Here is an 18,107-nt window from a genome sequence, read left to right as displayed (position 1 = left end):
AAAATAATGTCTTGGCCTATTTTTTTCGTATTAAAACTACCCAATAAAAATAATCATGTGTGGGTACACGGTCAGCCTAAGCCAAAAATACAATATCTTTCTTTTAGAAAATCCCACTATTTATATAGTGTCTGAAAACATTTTGGTGTTAAAAACCGACGCCTCGGTATTTCTTTTGATTAAATACCGAAATTACTCAATTTTGGGATAAATACCCAAAATTCCAACTTTCACTCAATTTGTACAAAATAGCATCCGATTAAATAAACCAAGCATACCATTACAATCAGTACGAAATTCTGGTCACCGGCTATCTCGGTATAATTTCCGGAAAATAATAAATAATTAAATAAATACCAAAATTTAATTAAATAAATGCAATTAATTACCAAAAATAGAAACTTAGGCCGAAAACACCTAATTAAACATCAAAACAGGCTCGGAAAATTTTTGAACCAATTCAAATAAATAATACAAATTATCTAGTCTCTAATTAAGCCGTTCTATCCACCTAACATGCATAAACGAATAATTAAATCGCTAATCCGTTCTAACTAATCACATAAACCTTAATTAGCATAATCTAAACATTCTTTAAATGTCATTAACTCCCTAAGCAGGATTTAGTGAGTAAAGTCACCGATTTAGCGAGCCGGTGAGTCTACGGCGACGGTGACGCGACAGCGATCAAAACTTGAGCTTACGGCGATGCCAAAGGAGGTCGGGAAAGGACTGAAAATGGCCCTACAAGGCTCACAGTTGCTGCTGGTCTTAAGGGGGTTGCTGGTTGTAGCTTGGCTCGGCTTGACGGGTTGGTCGCATGGTGAAATTGTTGGGGCGATGGAGACGTTGGAGCAGGGGTTGGCAAGTGGTGTCGAAGATGGGGGTTAACAAACCAGCTGAAGGAGATTGGAGAGCTAGCTTTGATGCATTGGTGGTGGAGACGTTGCTTGGGCTGGGCCGACCGTGAGGAGAACCAGCGAAGGAGTAGCTGGCTTGGGCTACTACAAGGGGATGAAGTGAACGATGGGTGGGCTGAAACAATGAAGGGAACAGCTGGAGTCAACGTCGGGCTTGTTGGGGAGTTGGATCCACTGGAGTTGACTGAAGGGGGATGGACGTCGGGCAAGTGGCAGCTGGAGGAAAAATTGGTGGAGACCGCAGTAGATGGTGGGGGACAATTTGTGCGCTGGGTTGATTCGGTGGAAGGGAGATGCGAGGAGGAGTTAGGGTGTGGCAGTCAACGGAGTGGGCGTAAGGTGTCGACTAGATGGAGGCAGTGACCAAGCGAAAGAACCATAGGATGGGAGTGGAAGAATCGAGCTTCAAAGGAAAAAATGAAAGAGATGGCAGAAGTAGAAGGGGTCGACAAAGCTAGCGTGTGCAAGAGGGGTCCTCAGTTGGGAAAGCTGAAGGTTGGGCAAAGAGAGGGCAAGAACCTTGAAAGTCAATGATAAATATCTAATTTCATCATACCAAGGTCCCACAAGTCTTCAAGTTCATCCCTTTGTCCCCCAATACTTTCTTACAAAATATTTCCACAAATAACCAAATTGAGGTCTAATTGATGCAGTCCCCCTCACAATCCTCCGAATTTCATCAATTTGGCTTCAATTTCTTTCCTAATTCCTCCAATTTGATGGCCAAATTTGTTGCGGAGGAAGCTTACACAATTTCCACAATTTCCTTTCACTAAGTCGCTCACTTTGGAGGCCAAAAATCCCCTCAATTTGGCCCCTCCAAATTTCCGTTCTTTTCCGAATCGTCCGAATTGATTTTCCGTAAAAATCTCGGGCTCGCCGAAAATTCTTCAAAGGATAAGTCGACATTCCCAAAATAAGTCGTGACACGCCCGAACTTTTGATTCCTGAAATCGGGTTCAATTTCGTGGTTAATTTCAACCGAACTCGATTTTAGCGTGATCTAACCTACTGAATAACTTTTATGAATTTTTAATGCAATTAACCCGTGGTCGATTATTTTCAAGCCACAATGTACATCTTCGATACATTGGCAACTCTCAATTGTCGTGAAAATCTCGAGATTTCGAATACAAACACAGGGTACCAAAACGATAGAAAAATTGGTCTAGTATCGATCGACAAGAATTTTGCAATTAGGTATAATCACCTAGATTTTAATCACATGATTATGTCTCATCGACCTATCTCTGGTCTCTAATCATTTTTAACTGTGCCATAATAACCCTTGTAGATTAGCACAGTCGAGTAGTTAATCCCTGGTCAAATTCTCGAGTATATTACATTTATATTCATTAACGACTTCGCCTGATAGACTAGTTATCTTATGAGTGGTCAACTCAGATCAAAGAACTATAGGCACGTTCGATGAAAAGCCCAACTTATTCAATCGAAAACAAAATTTGAAAATTAGGATATCACACCTATAATACATGAACCCACTTACATGTGAACAGAAGAGATGTTACACGTGAACTGAAGAGACTCACTCACTAATGTTGAGCAATTAATAACCTATAATTACAACAATATTCCATATTAATGGCTTAAAAAAAATATTTGACATGAAAACATATCAAGTGTGCTTGTGGAGATATACTTCATCAATATAGGTAGTTTTTGCTTTGAACATTCTTTAGTGAAAGCCTCTCGAACTCACTTAACTAAACGATGGACTAAGTCACCAATTGTTGGTGTAAGCCCAGACATTAGACCTCACACAAAGTATCTCCAATTCAGGATTGGTTCTTGGTTGTATTTTGTTATTCCAGCCCTAAATCTTGTAGGATTCATGCGTGCTTTGGAAGACCTAACCTTTAGAGATGTTCATAGAGTCAGCTAGATCCACACATATAGGTGCATTCCCATTAAAGGTATCCTATCACACCTTACCAAGATGTTGAATTCCAAGCTTATGAATCATTAAACGCATAGCATACCCTTAAAACTATGTAAGTAGTATTGTTGCATCATAGAAATGGGAGATAATCCACATACTAGAATTTTCAAAATTTGTGTTGTTGTATTAAACCTAACTCATGGGATCCTTAATCAATAGATTAGGTTTTCACTTTGGCAACTCTTCATTAAGTTAAGGCTTTAAAATCTTTTCCTCTCAATATGCAGTTTACTTGCTTTGATCTACATTTTTTTTTTTTAACTTCACAAGGAGCAAAAAAATTATTACATTTGAGAGCAATTGCCTTATGGTATTATGTCGTCTATACTTTCTGCCATTACAGTTGTTATTTGATTGTCATGGTGAATGCATATTGTAGTCACAAGTTTTTGCCATAATGGAACATTCTTTAAAAACTATCAAAGTCACTTTGCTTCTTCAGTAACTTTATCTAAAGTAATAAACTCAGATTCCATTGTGGAGCATGCTATTAAAGTTTGCTTCAACGGTTTCTATGATATTGCGACACCTCCTAATATAAACACATATCCGCTAGTTAATTAGGATTCATCATAATCTAAAATCCAATTACCATCACTATAGCCTTCCAAAACAGTTGGATACTTGCCATATTGCCAAAAAAAAAAAAAAAATCTTTTCAGAAAACCTAATACTCTCAATAGAGCATTCCAATGCTTGTAACCAACATAATTTGTATATCTACCCAGTTTTCCTGATGAGTACACAATATTCGATCTAGTACAATTCATGATGAACATAATGTTGTTGATCACTTAAGAGTACTCTAGTTGTTTGATATTGTTTCTAGTAATTTTTTTCTTAAAGTTAGGTGTGAAATAAAAGGATTATTTGCACTTCAATGCTGAATCCTTTAAGCTTCTTAATCTAATGAGATATATTATAATTTTGATGTCAAGTATACCATCTTCAATATCTAAGTTTTTCATCTCAAAGTTCTTCTTGACAATATTCTTAGTGTTTTTTTTTTTAATAACCTGAGCATTATTTCTAAGATTTAGCAAGTCATCGACATATAAACAAATAAATACACATTCAACAACGTAGATTTAGTGTATGTACATTTGTCACACTCATTGATTATACCTATTTTGGATCATCATACGGTCAAACTTTTTGTGCCATTATTTAAGGGATTGTTTAAATTCATACAATCATTTGATAAGTTTATGCACTTTTTATTTTCGTCCATTGAGCTCGAATCCTTCAAGTTATTCCATATAAATCACCTCGTCGAGATCATCATTCAAAAATGTAGTTTTCACATCCATATGATATACTTGCAAACTGTATAACAAAGCTATAACAATTAGCATCCTAACTAATGTTGTTCTTGTTATAGAGGAAAAAGTATAAGAGCAATCGAGACCCTCACTATGTCTAAACCCTTTGGCAACAAGACGATTTTTATACTTATCAAAAGAAACTTCAACTTTATGCTTCATTTTGAATATCCATTCACATTCAATTGGTTTAAATCCGGATGGAAGATTAATCAATTCCCAAGTATAGTTGGTAGCATCAATCTCATCATCAACAACTTCTCTTCTAAAAGGAGCATCTATGGATAACATTGCCTCCTTAAATGATTGAAGCTCACCTTCTAACATGTACGTCAAAAAGTCAAGTCGGAAAGATTTTTTAATGTACAACCTCTTGCTCCTTCAAAGCTTAGCTTCTTCATTAATGGCGATTAATTTTTAAATAATTATAGTTATATTAATTATTGATAGTTAGCTTTAAATAATCATAATTAGCCTAATTAATTACAGTTAGTGTAATTAATGACATATTAGTTGTTAAGTATAATTTTATGCTCATTTTTCTAGATAAGTTTATGCATAATTCCGATTGTTTGAACTTGTTATGTTGTATTCTTGATTGTCCAATATATAAGCTTTATGTACTATTTCCAAGAAGGTTTATGGGCAAGAAAAATGACAAATCTAGAGGGGTCAGGTTTGGACGCTGCATTTTATGTGTTAAATGGGATAATGGGGTTTTAAAAATTAAGTATGCCAAATTTAGCAGGTCAATTTTTAGTATGTGATTACGTACGAATATTTTACCAGAATTTTCAGAGTGAAATTTTGCCAAAGTTTGCCAAAGTTAGTTATTTGAAAACGAACTCTTTTGTGCAAGACTAATTGGTGGCAATTAAAATTTATTAGAGTGTTGGTATGCTTGAGTGGTCACCTAATCGAACCCGTCACCCAATAGGAGTTTGTGAGTGATGCCCAATTTTTTTATTGGATGCTTCACAGGAGTCTAGATGCCAAATCGTGGTTGAGGCCGGACTGATGCCCCATTATGGAATGCTATCTAGGTGGGAGTTCTAGACAATGTTGTGCCCGATGGGGCAAGCCAATACTCGGTTAGGCCGAAAGACTGTTGACTTGTGTGTTGGTCGTAGCCTGAGAGGTCATAATAATTGGAACACGTGTGTTTGGTAATGCGCCTGGTTCTTGTGGAGTGTGTTCTAATTATTGTTTATACTTGTTACATTAGTATGGCCATATGTGATGTAGTAATGTGCATGGGTGTGCCAAGGTGAGGTAAGTTCATATAGCGTGCATGGGTAGGCTACCTCCAAGATGAATTAGCGTTCTAGTTGAGGCCTAAGTCATTGACTTGCTGAGATTTATATCTCATCCCGTTGTTGATAAATCAGGTCCTTAGTATGGAGTGCCGCTCCATACGTTTTGAGATCCCCATGGACTAGGATTCATATATGACTGTGTTTCCTCCAATGACGAATCGTGTCCACAAGCTGGTGGTCACGACCGTGTGGGTAGATGAGAGGTTGGCTGCTTAGGTGCCCCATAGGCTCAAGGTGTGGTACATTGGGGAGGCGAATGGTGATCGGACCGATTCACATCATGGTTTTGATGGACCACCCTTCGGGAGCGTGGGAAGGCAAGACTGGGATCCCATGGACATTGACATCCCTAATGGTATCATTAAGGACCTGGAGTCTAACCCGGACTATGATCTTATGGAAAAGTTCCCATCCAACTACGAGCCCGACTCTCCTCTTGGACTAGAGCTAGTCCGCGGAGTTAGTGAAGCTGAAGTTAACCCCAACCCTCTAATCCTTTTTGCTCATAGGTTGCTTAGGAGTTATGTTTTGATGTAGAATCGTAGATGTTAAACTCCTGGGGGTTGACAAGTTGATAAATAAAGGCACTGCTTTTAGAAATTATCTACTGTGCTTTGCTCATAGGTGGCTATATAAATTGCTTCCACATGCGTTTAATCGAAAGATAAAAAGATGGGTCGACAACACATCTTGGAATGTCGTAGTTTAATTGACCATTGTGGGGTGTTCGCACGCTTAAAGTTCGGGGCGTGACATCTTTAGCCTCAACTTTATCATTCTCAAATTTTGATTTCCTAAATCTCTTCTAAAAATGTTCACCTTGATTTATTTTTGCAAAATATGTATCCTCAAAGAATTCGACATATCTTGATTCTAGGTTAATATTTGGCATGGATTTTCATATTTTCAAATATGTGAACCAAATATATGTATGTGTTGCTATTTTGAGCATAAATGATGAGTATGTAATCCACCATTTTAGGTTCCAACTGAGTTTGTTTAAGAGAATGAATTGTGACCTTAGCTAGGCACCCTACAATTTTAAAACTTTGTAGGATGGTAACCTTCATTCCATAACTCATATGGAATTTTACATGTCTTCCAATGGATTACTTTATTAAGAATATAGTTTGTAGTTAGAGCTGCCTCTCCCCACACAAGTTCTTAGGAAAATTCAAACTTGAGAGCATGGCATCATTGATACCTTTTTTTTAAAATAAAAAATAACATACAAAGTGGTAAAAACAACAACAAAATAGTAACAAAAATTAAAAAAAAAAGGAAAGAATATATACATAGCATAAATATAAAAATAGACTCAATAATAAAGAGCATGGAGCAATAGGATCACAAGAAATAAAAAGAGGTAGAGAATTTTTATAAAAAAAAAAAATAGTAAAAGCTGCAGGTTTATTTTTTTGGCACTTAAATTAGTTTGTTGCTTTTACTTATTCTTCTTGAGGGTTTACTTAATGTACTTCAATTACTTGAATGTTTAATTCATACCTTGCTATGGTTAATTTAGAATTGTACGAACAAGCCACCCATGTATGATTACCTTTTGACACTTTTATAAAATTGCACGAAAATTTAAAAAGAATGCATGACCACTTTATGTAACAACTGCACTCATTAGGTACCAAAAAGTCACTAATAAAAATCTTTTGTGTCACTCAAATCTCCGAACTCATGAATCTCTAGTTCTGCAAAAATCAAGGGAGGTCTCCCAACCCTTGATTGGGCAACTAGCTGGCCCCCCATAAAGAGGCTAGTAGTGACTCCTATATTACATTTTTAGGTTGCTTGAATACCCTTAAAATGAATCTCTATTGTGCGAGGTATGGGTTTGAGAGAATCCCGTTCACAATCAATGGGTCGAGTATGGCCTATCAACTAGACCTCGCTTTTGAAGTCATCTGAGGACCCTATTTGGACTGTTTTATGAATAAATACCCCCTAAATCTACTCATTAGAGGGCCTTTCCCACCTCGAGGGGTAGGTTGCAATATTATAATTGGAACAAAAATAAATATAAATAAAAAATCTACTTATCTCTCACCCTCACTATTAGCCAACCGCCACCTTGGCTACTATTGCCCACCATTTGCTGCTGCCCGCTGCTTGCGTCCCACTATCTGCCTACCTCCCGCCACCATCCATTGTTCATCCGCTTATAGCCTAGGAGGGAGAAATTATGTGTTGTCCTCAAATGAATTTTTATTTTCGGAACATAAATTTTGTGTCATTATTAAAAACATATTTTTTTTAGAAACTTGCCCAAAGAATAGAAATAGAAAATTTTATTTCTAGCTAGAAATTGTGCTCAGAAACAAAATGGCTATCCTTCACGCTCGATTGAGCCCATAAGATCATCAAATTGTAGCCAAAGCCCATGGTTCCATCTCTATGGCCGAAATTTGGCATTTCAAGAAAGGATTAGAGGTCAATATTCAAATACATGCGTAGGTCTTCACAATTAAACGGGGTCATAAAAAATTTGGTTTTACACACTTAGAGAAAAGAAAAACACAAGTGTCGCGACCTATATTTTCAGGGCAATCCTAAAGTTTAGGTTAATGGATTACTAAGTCCTAAGACTTGGCTCGGACCCTCCCAAGTCCTACCAATCGCGACTTGATAGAAATTAATTCATTTAAACATGCAATTTCAATTTGGAGCCGCCACTAACCAATTAGGGCTGGTTAGAAACCCAAGTAAAGTATGGGAGAATACTTTACTATTGCAAACAGAGATTCAATAGGTCCGGGGACATGATTACGCTAGATTAATCTAACGCCCTTTCGGTACCTTTTATTTTAATTTCAAAAATATTTTGCAGGCAATGTTGATTAATTTAAACCTAGATTACTAACATGCAAATGGTGGTCATGCGGGTGCACAATCAGTAAAATAACATTCCATAAAAAAAAAAAATGCTAATAAAAATGCATGCCTAAACATGATTTCTAAATGACAAGACAACTAATTTTCTTTTTTTCTTTTTTGAAAAAAATTAATTATATGCAATCTTAATCTAAATTTAATATGCATGGATTTTACTTTAATGATATGTGAGATGCAATTCATATGGTATGACTTAAACTTATTACTATATGTATGCAATCTAATTTTTATAATCCTAAATATGCATATGCTACATGATATGGGATGAATGACATGATATTTCTACATGCATGCTCTTTTTTTATGATTTTTTTTTATGATGATTCATTTTTTAATGCATATATGCAACCTCTGCTAAATAATGATGATATGAGATTAATTATAAATTAACCTATTAACTAACCAAGGAAATGACTTTTGTGTTTTCTTCTTCTTTTTAATATAACTTAATAATTCTTATTTAAAAAATAATATAACGATGGAATACTAATATTTGTTTTTTTATTATTTTAAAAAAACTACATGATGGGAATATTAAAACATTAATCTATGACCTACTAACTAGAGTGCAACATGTGGTGTGATTTATATGACCTAAATAACATTTTTATTTCTTCTTCTTTTTTGTTTTATTAAAGGAAAATCATCCTAATTCTAAATGAATCTTACAAAATGCAAAAAGCTTTAAATATGAAATGCATATGGACCTAGGTACTTAAATTCTAGATATGCATAATATGTGAGGAGCAAATAATGATGTTGCACCAAAATATAATTCATCAATGTATATCAATGACATATATCTTAATGCAAGTCAATAATGCAAAGCAAACCATAAATTTGTCATAAAAGATTAAAATAATCAAAAATCTAACCGACGTCTCGCGGCTTAATATTTTGATTATCATAACTTAATATGACAAATTTTCCAATTGATAATAAATCAAAACAAATCAAGTTAGAATAAAAATAATAAGTAAATAATAAAAAAAAAAACTATGAAACCAAATACCTAAAAATTTACCTAGTCTAACTCACGGTGGGACTTGAAGAAATGGCGAGGAAGCGATGTGGCTGAACTGCGATGGTGGCTCGCCGTTCGGAACAAGGGCTGTCCGTCGGAGCTCCGCGGTTCGAGTCACCGGACACACGGCAAAACGAAAAGGCAGCAGATGGTTGTTTGGGCGTGGAGCCGGCGTTGGTTGTTGCGAGAGGTGAGGATGCGGCTTCAGCGGAAGAGGCTCCAACGCGGTGGTGGCGGACAGGCTGAACTCGCAGCGGCGGGGACGCGAGCTGTGTAGCGGCGGCGGTGAGCGTGGCACGAACTGTTTGCGTTGTAAAACAGATGGGGCTGAGGCGCGGCGCCGGGTGTTCGTGGCGTCGATCCCGATCTTTGGGTGGCGGCTCGGGCGGCCCCAGTGCGTCGCGGGCGGAAGTCACCGGCGAGGGGGTCGACGGCTGATCGGGGACGACACGGATGGAGTGGCGGGCTGGCGTCGGCCTCTGGGTCGCGGCGGCGAGCGACCGCGGACCGGCGTAGGCTTTCGGATGCGATGGCGCTCGGAGGCAAGATCGGGGACAGCGTCGGGGCGAGTCCGGCGAGGTGGCGATAGGCTGCGCGATGATTCTGCTGGTACGGGCGTCGACGGTTGCAAGCGTTGAATGGTCGCCGAGACAGGAGACACGGGCGGGGCGGCGTTCGAGCACAGCGGTTCCCCGCAGGCGAGACAGAGCAAGGGCGTCGGCGTCGGGCGAGCTTGCTGGTGCGGAGGTGCGGTGGAGCGGGCGGTCGTCGGGCTTCACGCGGCGTTGATCGCACGATGGTGGTGTGGTGGCGGACGAGCAGCAACACCGTGTAAGGCGAGCGAAATGAGGAAGAAGGTGAACAGGTCCCAGGGGTCTTGTCAACTTTTTCCTTTGTTTTTTCTCCTCTCTCCCTCACGTCACTTCTCTCTCTGCTCTCTTTCTGTACACTTTTTCTGACTTTTCCTTCAGCAGATTTTCCTCAAAGGCACGAACGAAAAAGCTATGAAAAACCTTTCATTCTTTTTCTTCTTCCGAACCGAGAAGCCCCCACACTTTTTTTCTTTCTCTTTCATTTTTCTATTTTTTCGACGAACAATCAAGAGAACCCCCGCCAAGGTGAAGAAGAACCCTCTATTTATAAAGCGAAAATTCGAGTTTGTTTCGCCGGTAGAGATTTTGCTCAACCTCTCGCCGGTGGAGATTTTCACTCAACTTCTCCAACAAAGAAATGGCTCCAAAATCCGTGAGTTTTTTTTGAATTTTGAAATGAAAATATATTTTCAACAACAAAGATTTTCAAAAACTGAATTTTATTTAATTTATTATTTTTCTTAAAAAAAATATTAGGTGTCAACAGCTGCCCCTCTTTGAAGGGAAGCTCGTAGAGGTTTCCTTCAAAGATAAATGACACCTAAATTTAAATAATGCAAAATGAATATGCAAATGCTAATTATAATGACCCTTTTTTTTTTGGAAAGAAATGTACTCAAATAAATGCGATGTCATGCAATAAAGAATGCCATGTAAATGCAATGATTTGGTCAAGAACATATATTTCAATGTGTCTATGCTCAATGAAATGCAAAATGCAAAATGAATATGGAATGCATATGCAAATGTTAATGACCTCTTTTTTTCAAATAAATTTAATTCTTTTTGAAATGCAAGGTCATGCAATAATGCAATGTAAATGCAATGATTTGGTCAAGAAACGTAGATCTCAATGTGTCTATGCTCAATGAAATGCAAATGCAAAGAAGAACACGTACTGTCATACTTCCCCGGAGATTCAAAAAAAGTATTATCAGGTGTGAAATGATTCCTACGAGACGACAAACATCTGGAAATCTTTTCAGATAATTGAAAGGCTTAAAGTCTTTAGAGATGCGGAACTCTCATCGAGATCCCAAGCACTGGAATAACTTACCTTCAAGAAGGATAGAGTAGTTCTAGGCAGTCGGTGTTACATGTCGGGACCCGTACCATTCTACGGTCGCCTAAAATAGTAACATAACTTTATAAAGAAACTGTTTTCTCGGGACCGTACCATTCTACGGTCGCCCAGTGTGACAGTGTTTGGTTGTGTCTAGGACTCGTACCATTCTACGGTCGCCTAAACGGGGATTTACCTTCTAGGACCCGTACCATTCTACGGTCGCCTGAACGGGATTCACTTTCTAGGACCCGTACCATTCTACGGTCGCCTAAAATAGGGAATAGGTGTTGTCGAGGACCCGTACCACTCTACGCCTTGACGGAGGTGATTTTCGGGACCCGTACCATTCTACGGTCGCCTGAATGAAGCTGCTTTCCGGGACCCATACCATTCTACGGTCGCACATTAGAGCAATAAATGTTGTTTAGGACCCGTACTATTCTACGGTCGCCTAAATCAAACTGAATCTGAAGAAAAATCTTTGGGGGATTTGGGACTCTCATCAAATCCCAAGCACCTGGAAATTGCATCAAGTACTTAAAAATTCAGAACATCTGGAAATCACATCAGAAGTTTCGAAAAGACAAATACTTGGAAGTCACATCAAGCATTTTAAAGGTTCAAATATCTCGAGTTCACACTAGACATTTGAAAATATTTTACTAAACATCTCTGGAAGTCACATCGGACATTTGGAAAGACAAACACTTGGAAGTCACATCAAGCATTTAAGGGTTCAAATATCTGAAGTTCACACTAGACATTTGAAAATATTTTATAAATGGGTACTTGGAATTCTCATCAAGCACCAAGATGACTGAACAAACTCAGGGTTTCAAAGCCAATTTTTGGTCTTTGAGGAAAAATTCAATGATGGCTTTATCAAGCTTCTCTTGGAAAAATTATCACAAGGACAATTTTCAGTTATAATGTGAATCTCTTGAACATGCTAAATGAGACACTTTTGGTGTGAAATTGCTTTTTCACTCGCTCTCATTTAGGAGGGTTATTTGTCCCGACCATTGATGCGAGAATATATCACTCAATCTTATCATCATCTTGTCGACAAGAGTTCAAATTTTCTTGCAATCGGATACGACCTTACCAATCGAGAGGTCTTTGACAAGGATTGTAATGTGGGCTTGGTCAATGGCTTAACAAAGGGATTCTTTGAGTCAAAGCAATTGAAAGAACAATTCTGTAATCATCTCCGGGTTTACAAGTCAAGAACCCTGCAAAATGAGAAAGAAATAATCTTGCTCGCACTTCTTCGAGCAATGCTTAAAACATATGAATTCCTATGTTAATTCAAGTGCCCTAATCTGAAGAGACTTTGTAAGGACGTAACATAGGCTTGGTTCTTGGGTTTGAGAAACGAAAGGATCGTTAGGCTCAAAGATGTGTGTAATGGGTAAGAGTTGGTGATCATCTTGACATTACCACCAGTTTTCTTCGCCACGGATTGTCTTTTTGACAAATTTCTTTATTGGCTCAGAGTTTATCATTGATGCCAATGATTGTTCAACTAGAGATCTTTTCTAAAAATCATTTTCTTTGATGATAGGCATCGATCGAGCGCACAACGCTTTTTACATGCCCCTCAATTCACCAGTCATTTTTTTTTCTTTTCATGGGCATTGGCCTTGCTTTTACCAGGCACACTACTTTTTCATGCCCCTTAGTTCTATTTTGATTTCAGTTCTTGCGCACAATGTGTGTGTCAAGTATACCTTAAATGACACTCGAACCTTCAAGGGTCTTCATATGTCTCTTGCCTTGCCCCGTGTGTGGGGATGATCACCAAGCTTGGGTTTAAAAGAAAGCGAAATCACGAGGCTCAAGTGGGCTATGCAAAGGATATAAGTGTGTAGGATAGTGAAAGAAACGCTCTTCGTCATCCTTAGGCACTTAAATTACCACATGAATTCAATGTAAAAGCATAACTTGAAGATTAATGCAAGTGAGAGCAAGAAAATTTCCATTCATTTCACTCTCCTTCAATGTCACCTTACCTCCATTTGCCCCGATATGAGGTGGTTCTTGACAGGGGTAGTATGAAAGAAGTTCTTCAAGTGTTTAGGCTCAAAGAAGGGTTAAACAATGGTTCATTGTAAAGAAATGAACTGCCCCTCATCATTTTAGTTGTCGTACTTCATGCAAGAAAACTCTTCATCTTGAAACACAAAATGTTTCCATACTCACCTCACAATGTATAGACGGGGGACTTTGTGTATGGGATTAGGCTTGCCTTTCACACTTCATTTAGCATGTTCAAGTAACTCGGCATCTTTCTTGAATTATCCATTTTGATAAATTTCAAGTAGAATCGACTCTAATTACACATAATATTCTGAAATGATAAAAATGCCATGCTCTATTCTTGCACATTAAAAGATAAAGTCAAAGATGTTAAGTGTCGTGTCTTGCCCCTCTTTGCAAGGAACTCATAGAGATTCCTTAAATGTGCTGTACCTGAAACATAAAACGAGATAATTAAAAGAAACAAACGAGGGTAAAAATTAAATGCATGCTGGAAAATTATTTTATTTTGAATTTTTTTTTCAAGGGAACATGAAGAAGCCCGGCCTTCGAGAATTAGCTCCTACCGTTTTCTTTTTTGGTAGGATTTCATCACGGGGCTAGTTTGGTATACTTCAACATGCCCTTAAAACATGAAAAATCTCCATGCGTTTTATTGGATGAAAAGCAAATTACATTATTGAAATGAGAGAAATCCTAGAATTGAAAATGCAAATACGAAAAGCAATAAAGACTCTGCCTTGAGGAGTGTCCTAAAACTCTCGAGCTTCATCGATGAACAATTCAGTCATTCCTTCAAGTGTGCGGGATCATCTATGCCACCCCATCCATCAGGATGATATCATGTGGGTTGAGGTAGGAGCTGGAAGGAGCTGAATACTTTACATAGTAATCGAATTTGCCACTTGGTTGCCCAGGTGTCCATCACTTCTGCTTCCTCATGCATCATCACCGAAACATGGTGGGCTCGGTATCAAAACCGAAAATGGTATTCACAGCTTCTGGGTGGTCGGGGAGTGGGTTGTGGATGTTCGGCTGTGCATCTCGGAATGAGACCACATTGGCATCCAAAAGATTTTGGATTTTGTGTTGCGTATGGCAATCGTCAACGAGAATGCCCCACCTCTCCCATATGATAAGCACATGTCTTGGACGGATCATAGTTGGGAAAACGTTCGGGATTAGATCGCTTAGGCTCCTTAGCGAGTAATCCTTTCTTTTGAAGGGTTGGCAAGATCTTTGACAATGGCTTAGGAAGATGTGTAAATTGACGCTTGGAAGAGTTCTTGCTGGCCAAAGAATGGTCGTGCTCCTCACGATGGGTGTTCGAGGTAGGCGAGGTGGTTGCATATAAGCTGCATTAACCTCCGCTACAAGTTCCTTATCCTTCTTGATTGAGACTCTTCCATATGAGCTGGTTTTGATCGGACGCCCATCCATCACGCAATGCTACTTCAATTCGCTCACCAACAGGATTAGCTGATTGAATGACTCGGCGATCGATCCCGGCATTCGATTTCGATACTCGGGCGAGAGTGTCTTCATGAACAAATCCATCAGCTCCTTTTTCGTCGGCTCGGGAGTTATCGAGCGGCTACGATCCCCTCCATCTTGTGACATATGCCTTGAAAAGATTCCGTCCTCTTCTTCTCGGTCGAAGTAAATCTTCTCGAGAAGGAGTGACATCAATATTATACTTGTATTGCTTGAAGAAGGCATCCGTCAAGTCCTCCCAAGTCTCCGGCAGATTAATCTTTTTCATGATGTACCATTGCAGCGATGGTCTGTCGAGGCTTGCTTGAAATTGTTGAATCATCAAGGGGATGTTATCAACATATTGGGTCATCCTGACCACATAAGTCAATAGATGGATCTTTGGGCAAGAGGTGCCATCATACTTCTCAAAGTCGGCATTTTGAACTTCTTTGGCATCTTGATCTTTGCATAATGGGACAGATCAGTCGGGTCTTGGCTAAATGAACCCCGCAATTGCTTAAGTTTCTCCTCGATTTTTATCAAGCGTTTTCGCTCGGTTTTAGTGCAGCTGAAGGTATCACTTGCACCTCATCATCAACAACAATTTGAGGCACGTCAGTAATTTTCTCCTTGAAGGAATCATCAGAGGTAGATGGGCCATTTTTGTGGATGTATTCTTGCCTTTATCTCTCGGATCAAGCGTATTCTTGCCTTTATCTTTTGGATCAACCATGGGAGCTGTTGTGGTAACACCACTTCAACTTGCGGGGCTGGTGGAGCAGTGTTTGCTGGAGAGAATCGATTTGCTTAGAGAGCCGCTCAAGAACATTCATGACTTGTTTCATCTCCGATTCAAGGGCAGCAACGCGAGCTTGTTCAGCAACATGTGTTTGTTCGGTGTTATCAGCCATTGTTGCTCTAGAACGGGTACGGATTGGTGATCTTGGATTAGCCGTGTTGTCACCTATCAATGTAAAAATAATGCAGTAAGTATCACAACAAATGAGATTGGTCCATGACAACGGTCTAATCGCCTCATTTTATTTGGAATTTGAATAAAATTTTCTAACTAAGAATTGAAATTCAAGTCCCTAAACATTGAACTAAGAAACAAAAACCAAAACATTTTATATATGCTTTAAGAACCCAATGTCTTGCGAAGCTTTATTTTCGACTTCAATCATTTCCATTTTTGCTCAAGATGCTCAATCGGTGCCGCTGAATGGGCTTCTTAGTCACATCGGGGACCACGGACGTAAGGCCTAGTCACCTTGATCTAATTGGTCCAACCACATTTTGAGCTCTTTTTGGGAGAGGAAATAAATTGTACGTTGGTTTTCCCCATTGCACATAAAACAAGATTGACCACGAAACCTATTGTCATGGACCAACAAAAATGCAAGTAAGTAAATTGCAAAGTGAGAATTTAAACAACTTACTTTCACTTTGGGAAGGATGACAATCACATAGACACACACATGAAATGTGAGGCTCGATTTCTATCTAGATGGCTTAACAAAATGGAGCTAAGAGGATGATCACCGTTGCGGTCTCGCATTAACGTGTCAGGTCCTCCTAACCCGGCTCGGTCCCGAATGGAATGTCTAATATCACGCAGTCTCGCGGATATGGACAAAGACATTCGACACCATGAAGAACTTTCGGGAAGAAGGTCAACCTCTATATAGCAGAGTCTCGCTTTAGAGGGAGTATCCTTCTCAACACCATCCTAAGAATCCTATCGCGGCCCGGAGTCAGCAGCGGGTCGTGTGTGTAATAGTGTAGTGCTAAAAACAATAAAACATGCACAACGGTTTAATTGCAAACGGCACTTCTATAATTTAAATTCAACCATCCATCCTTAACTCCAACTGTAACACAAGGGTTAGCAAAGACTACTCCCCTTATACCTCCCATCTCGCAAAAACATTTAACACTTCATGTTAGGAGCGTACCTTGTTTCCATGCTGCCAAACAAAAATATTTTTCTTAAAAAAATAAAACAGGCCTATGTCCACTATGAGTTTTAACTCTGTCCCAGTGAGTCGCCAACTGTCGCGACCTATATTTTCGGGGCAATCCTAAAGTTTAGGTTAATGGATTACTAAGTCCTAAGACTTGGCTCGGACCCTCCCAAGTCCTACCAATCGCGACTTGATAGAAATTAATTCATTTAAACATGCAATTTCAATTTGGAGCCGCCACTAACCAATTAGGGCTGGTTAGAAACCCAAGTAAAGTATGGGAGAATACTTTACTATTGCAAACCTGAGATTCAATAGGTCAGGGGGACATGATTACGCTAGATTAATCCACGCCCTTTCGGTACCTTTTATTTTAATTTCAAAAATATTTTGCAGGCAATGTTGATTAATTTAAACCTAGATTACTAACATGCAAATGGTGGTCATGCTTGGTGCACAATCGGTAAAATAACATTCCATAAAAAAAAATGCTAATAAAAATGCATGCCTAAACATGATTTCTAAATGACAAGACAACTAATTTTTCTTTTTTTCTTTTTTTGAAAAAAATTAATTATATGCAATCTTAATCTAAATTTAATATGCATGGATTTTACTTTAATGATATGTGAGATGCAATTCATATGGTATGACTTAAACTTATTACTATATGTATGCAATCTAATTTTATAATCCTAAATATGCATATGCTACATGATATGGGATGAATGACATGATATTTCTACATGCATGCTCTTTTTTTATGATTTTTTTTTTTTTATGATGATTCATTTTTTAATGCATATATGCAACCTCTTGCTAAATAATGATGATATGAGATTAATTATAAATTAACCTATTAACTAACCAAGGAAATGACTTTTGTGTTTTCTTCTTCTTTTTTAATATAACTTAATAATTCTTATTTAAAAAATAATATAACGATGGAATACTAATATTTGTTTTTTTTATTATTTTAAAAAAACTACATGATGGGAATATTAAAACATTAATCTATGACCTACTAACTAGAGTGCAACATGTGGTGTGATTTATATGACCTAAATAACATTTTTTATTTCTTCTTCTTTTTTGTTTTATTAAAGGAAAATCATCCTAATTCTAAATGAATCTTACAAAATGCAAAAGCTTTAAATATGAAATGCATATGGACCTAGGTACTTAAATTCTAGATATGCATAATATGTGAGGAGCAAATAATGATGTTGCACCAAATATAATT

General features: G+C 38.2%; 1 protein-coding gene across 1 annotated transcript in view; it reads left to right on the top strand.

Moving 5' to 3' along the window:
* Positions 1 to 10,084: 10,084 nt before the first annotated feature.
* Positions 10,085 to 18,107, top strand: part of LOC104439721 (AP2-like ethylene-responsive transcription factor At1g79700) — a 25,160-nt gene continuing 17,137 nt past the window's right edge. The window contains exon 1 of the mRNA XM_039309634.1: positions 10,085 to 10,311. Coding sequence (XP_039165568.1) covers positions 10,085 to 10,311 — 227 coding nt within the window. The remainder of the gene's footprint in view (positions 10,312 to 18,107) is intronic.

The sequence above is a fragment of the Eucalyptus grandis genome, chromosome 3, assembly GCF_016545825.1.
Source record: "Eucalyptus grandis isolate ANBG69807.140 chromosome 3, ASM1654582v1, whole genome shotgun sequence".
NCBI classification, from domain to species: Eukaryota; Viridiplantae; Streptophyta; class Magnoliopsida; order Myrtales; family Myrtaceae; genus Eucalyptus; species Eucalyptus grandis.
This window is presented reverse-complemented; position numbering and strand designations above follow the sequence as displayed.